Consider the following 6,000-nt stretch of genomic DNA (forward strand, 5'->3'; position numbering starts at 1 on the left):
AGTGGTATTTGTTCACTGGTTTAGGATTTAGTTTATTTGAGGCTTAGTGTTTGTACATGAAATACACATGAAATGGGTCCCTTTTGACCATAATGGGCGAGTTAATGTGTTAACTATTAAATATTGAACTGAGGAACATAGGACCCTAGAAACAGATTTGATCCCAGAGGGATGTGGGAATATTTCTGTGGTAGCATGATCAGATTGAATTTAATCATGTGATTAATAACAAAAAAATTGCTGTCTCTGGAGTAGAAACCAAAACAATAAATTTCTAACTCCACGTGTGCACCACAAATCAGCATTTCTGAGAACATATCTCCATAAATCAAAACATGAATACATCAAATCTTCCTACATGTGGGTAATGGGTAACAAACATAAAAGCAGAAAAAGATTAAGATGTTTTGATATTAAATACAACTGCAACATGTCTTAATGTTCAAAATATCTTGATCATTATCCTAATTTGCTGGTGAGACAATTTAAAACAATTACAAGCTAATATTGGGTTTGGAGTATATACTATTATTAGGAAATGTAAACTTTTGTGTATTTTTTTGCTTAGGAGTGTAAAGGATGATGTATAGAGACATAGATTGAAAAAAAACACAAGCAACCGACAAAAACAACTATGAAGAAGCTTTTTTTAATGAATGTTCAACTTATATATTATAAATCATTTGAAAGTCTCTGCAACTGAAACCAAACCAATAAACAAAAGAGACCAGATCATTGATAAGTGGCTGTGACTCGTTTACACATTGTCATGCAATAATCACAATCACTATTCCCTGTAGTGCGTCAGCAAAGCAGCAGAGAATGTGAATTCGGTGAAGTTTGACTGGTCGTAAATATGAAACAGAGGACCAGCAACAACCGGCTTGAGTTGGATCTTGTTTTGTTGTTTCATTTTAAACATACAAAGGTCACAGGATTCTGTCGCTCTTGGGACTCTGAAATGCCTGACTGAGGTGAGTGAGGACAGAAAAGGTACCAAAGTCTTTTGTTTTTAGTGTCTAGCCATTGAATAACCAGTAGAACTGACTTTTGAGTGCTTCACTTCTCTTAAGCTCATTTGGCTTCCAATTAAACTGTTTTCTGTAGTTTAGGTCTGTGTCACTGCATTTATAAAACAACAGTTGATCCTTTAAGTGAACACATACATTGATGTTTAACAGACCTGGAAGTATACTGTATGTTTTTAGATCACCATTAGAACGATACAAAATCCATATATTTACCTATACAGTATATGTTGTCTTTATTTAGACTGCATGACATTCTTAAATCAAAATGACTTTTCATTAAGTAGAAAATGGTCTGGTGATACATGAATTGGGTATGTTAGGTCATCTGTGTCCACATGGGATTAAGTGGGACTTGTTATCTATATTTCTGTTAGTAAAGCAAGTTCTGGTTTTCTATAAGAATTCACCCATGTTGAGACAACATTACTGGAGAGTGTCTCCTGGATTCTGCGTCACTAGTGATATAGGTATAGTCTACCTCACAATACCACACAATATATCCCACAATATACCCCAAAATGACCATTTATAATAATAATAATAATAATTTCCACTTCTATAGCACCTTTCAAATGCACCAGTGACACTAATGTAAGCTAAAGGATCTGAGCTTAACTCAAATTCTAAGCAAATTCTCATATTCTATGCTTAGATGTTCTAATATCATCTGAGAAAGATAAACTGCTATCCATCAATGAGCTTTTGTCTCTTAATAGGAGTCATGGCTGAACGGAGGATTGTGCTTCTTGGGAAAACGGGTGATGGTAAAAGCAGCTGTGGAAATTTGATACTCGGTGAAGACGTATTTCCTACTGGAACACTCTGGTCACTAACTAAAAAATGTTACTTAAAGAAAAATGAAAATGAAGTAACATTGGTTGACACGCCTGGATTTTTTAATACCGACCTGTCTTCACAGGAATTAAACTCTGAAATATTAAGATGCATTACTGAGTGTGCACCAGGGCCACATGCATTTGTGATTGTGCTCAAAGTGGGAAGGTACACAAAGCATGAGAGAGAAACTGTGGAAGAAATAACAAAGTCATTTGGAGAGGAGGCTCTAAAATATGCAGTGGTCCTCTTCACCTTTGGTGATCTACTCTGTGAGGGTCAGACTATTGAAGACTTTGTGAACCAGAGTACAGAGTTACAGGATCTTGTGAATAAATGTGGAGGTCGTGTTCATGTTGTTGATAATAAGTACTGGAATGAGCAGCAGGATGGGTACAGGAGTAACAGGGTTCAGGTAGAGAAGATACTGAACACCATAGAGGAGATGGTGAAGGAGAATGGAGGACAGTGTTACACCAATGAGATGTTACAGGCTGTACATGAAGCTGCAGAGAATAAAACTTTATGTGAAGAGAGTGGAGACGCTCCAGATATTAAGATGAGAGAAAAAGCACAGCAGAGAGTTCATACTTGTATGGTAAACTTAGCAGGGATGGCAAATGTGGTATTGCTGTGGGCTTTCTTTGGCCTTTTGTGTTAGGACTGGAACACTGGGAAGAACATTTAAGAGGATCAGCTGAAGGAATTAGAGGTTTTGATGCATCAGAAGGAGCAAAAACTGAACATCATGCAATGATAAAGGCCTGAATGGCCCTAAAAGTCACCAGAGGTCATAGAAATAATTATTAAATTGTTACCAGACTTACAATCCATATAATTACCTTTAACATTTGTTACAAAATTATCTTAGTGTATTTAAACAGAAATTTTTTGTTTGATGAATGTGATTAGCAAGAGATGAGAACATGCTTATTTGTGTGAACATACTGGAGTAGTTTATATAAAATTCTGCTTATGTTTATATGTTTAAATATGATTTTTTTTTCTACCTTATGTTATACTTTGAAAAATGACATTTACCTTAATGACAAATGACAAGCACCGATCACAGCTACCATTCACAACAAACCTCTTGGACACATCACACATCACACCACACCCCTACACCTGAGTACTGACGACCCTCACCTGGTACCACCTACACCAGGGCAATGATCACCAGTTCCTACCAGTTTTTCCTCGTTGTTGTGTGTCATGAAGACCCCCCGAGCGACACATATTACAGCATCTGCTAAACGACTCCAGTTCTTTCCTCCCACACTTTTGCTGTTCTGGCCAGCTTGCCGCTGTATTAAGTAGTTTTTCATTATGGAGAATAAACGCCAAACACACGCTTGTGTCTCACTTCCTCTCTGCATCGGTCACATTAAACATGGCAACTGAAGTGTGGCGATATGTCTTGTAATATAAATGGCTTGTTTCATAAATATCTAAATCATCATCAATTTGCAAGGATTCTCTTATATGATACGTATATGATATTGGTAGTGGGAAATTGTAATGGTCGTTTCCCGGACTACACCACCAGCACGGCTAGAGAGCCGATCTGCTAAACCAGCCTAATTAGCCTGGATGAGCTACACCTGTCTAGCTCCTTGCTGAGTCTTTTCATGAGAGTTCTCGTGTCACAGGTCAGCTGTTACAGTATCTTGATTGGTGGGAATTTTCTCCCAATCCTCCTTTCCTTCCTGGGATTCTTTCCATTAAATATCTTTTTTTTTTCTGTGCCATTCTAAGGTTTTCTAATCTTTTCTTACCTGTTTTTTAGTCTTTGGTTTTAGGGAAGTTCTTTTTGTTGTAGTTTGTCTCACTCTTTGAGATGGTCAGCTCCTCCATTGGTTCCTTTTTGTTTGTTTTTTCTTCTGGTTTTAATGTTGCCAGAACAGTGTTTACCCGCATCATATCTGTGGAGGTTTTTGTTTGTTTGTATCTCGGCAGGGCCAGCGCCACGGGCGAAAGGGGGCGTCGCCCCCTCAGGCGAGGTGTCCCGCCCCCTCAATGTAATAATAAGACCCATTTATTTTACAACAATCGCTACATGGCGCCCCCTCGGCCGCTCAACAATTGTTACACGCCACCCCCGCTCAAGAACTTACGTTCGCCACCCCAAAATTTTCTGACGCCCCCTCACTGTATATGTTCTGGCGCCAGCCCTGTATCTCGGACACCTGGCATGTGGGTTCTTACCTCCTGTGATGGTGGAACAGCCAGCTATTTAACATCTAATGGGTTTTCCCCGCTGTTGGCAACCCCCATGTTGCTATATTTAGGGACATGAAAAACCTAAAAGGGACCGTGTTTCATATTTTAATAACATTCTATTTTCCATTTGCATGGATTACATTAAATTTTATGTAAATGTGAATATAAATTGTCACATGCATTTTTTGTCTAATCTGTAACTATTAGATTATACAGATTAACATGCCTTTTTTTGTTTTGATATGTTAGTATATTATTTAACTTGCATATATACGAATACTCTTTGTAATGTTTGACTGTTCAAGGAACATAATTCATAAACTCACACAGATGGAAAAAAAACTGGTTAAACGGGTTAAAGTTGGAAGAGGATCCACTGCAATACTGGTTAAACCACAAAATCATTCTTCGATTTCTTCCCAAACTTGCTAAAATGTACTTTAGTGAACCAGCACACTCAGTCATGTGTGAAAGACTCTTGCATCACAGCCCAAGTCACCTGAACACAGGAAGGTTTTCCTTAGTTGGTCAGAGCTCCAGTGTGAGTCCTGGTTTCTTCTCACCAGTCAGTCTTCTAGTGATGGTGTCCAAGAAAACAGAATCTGTTATTATGGATGTGTGTGTTCCCAGTATGTGAGCACTCTGCAGCCCTCTAGCCATGATTACACTGTTCAGTCCCTGCTGCAGGACTCCCAGTGTGTCAGTGTTGCTGGACAAAAAGACAGAGCTGAAATGAATGAATGAATGAATTTAAATGAACAAACAAATGAGTTAACATGCTGGATCCACCGTTATATTTGTTTTTAGCTTCACCATCACCAGGTTGCCTAGAGAATAAATAATGAAATAAACTAAGTAAAATGAAATAAACACTGAAACACATCAGTTTTAAATCCAAAAAAGATACCATAAGGAATGTAAATTTGTGAATTTTTTGGGGGGATCGAAATATAGAGTATGTTTTCAAGAGGGGAGTAGGTAAAATTCTGCAAAAAAAAAACACAAAAAGGATTAATAGGATCCTCCACAGTTTGCTGAGCTTTCTGTCCTTGTATCTCTGAAAACCTTTCTAAAATATCACAGAGAAAAGATACATTTTATCGTATTTCTTGTACCTGTTTCAAAAGAATTTATGATCAAGAATCTCCATTAAAATCTTCATATTCATTAAATCATTAAATGAAATGAGTCTGTCCTCAATTTTTATGAAGCTATGATATGAAGTTCCTAGCACATCCTTTACAATTGTTTTAATTTTTCATATTTTGCTAAATATTTATTACTTATTTCAAGATTCTTATGCTGTTTAATGGTGATTAAATGGTGTTCTCTATGGGTTTACAATAATTAATTTTATCATAGACAAGTACCAGCCACTGTGCTCTCAGTGCCTCAGAATAAATATATTGTCTTTTTAATTCACTGTATCTTCTTTAATAAGACAGATCATAACAAGGACAAAATGACTGTGGGCTTAGCCTCAATTCCAGCATTTAATATGCTATCAAAGGGGAAAAAAGAACATACTGTCACAAAATATATAAAAATTAGATTTGAACTAAGTAAAAAACAATTAGAAAGGTGAGTCATATATTTGAATGTCCATGCTCATAGTGTTGTAGGCAGACAGGTCTGTAGATATATTGTGGTTGAAATTCTATAACCCTTAAATTGGTAAGCACAATAAAAGTCAGAAGCAGTTGGGTAAAGTAATAAAGTAAAATGAATTTAATAAGCAAGTATGGATCAATCCAGAGTTCTCATTTACATACACTCACGAGAGCTAATTCCCCCCTCCGAACTCTCATCTCTTATACTTTAGTTCATAAGCACACAAGGTGTTCACAAGGTGAACATGAGGTCATGAAAGCATATGATTGGATGAGCATGACATAAATCACACATGATTTGA

The 6,000-nt window shown here is 37.0% G+C and overlaps 1 protein-coding gene across 1 annotated transcript; it reads left to right on the forward strand.

Annotated features, from left to right (window-relative positions):
• Nucleotides 1-791: 791 nt before the first annotated feature.
• On the forward strand, nucleotides 792-2,490 carry LOC143500210 (GTPase IMAP family member 4-like; the record flags this gene model as incomplete). Its single annotated transcript, XM_076994230.1, has 3 exons — nucleotides 792-974; nucleotides 1,432-1,498; nucleotides 1,748-2,490. Coding segments are annotated over exons 2-3 (801 nt in total), but the record flags the coding sequence as incomplete, so codon positions are not given.
• Between the last annotated feature and the right edge of the window lie 3,510 nt (nucleotides 2,491-6,000).

This window comes from Brachyhypopomus gauderio, unplaced genomic scaffold, assembly GCF_052324685.1.
Source record: "Brachyhypopomus gauderio isolate BG-103 unplaced genomic scaffold, BGAUD_0.2 sc137, whole genome shotgun sequence".
In the NCBI taxonomy this organism is placed as follows: domain Eukaryota; kingdom Metazoa; phylum Chordata; class Actinopteri; order Gymnotiformes; family Hypopomidae; genus Brachyhypopomus; species Brachyhypopomus gauderio.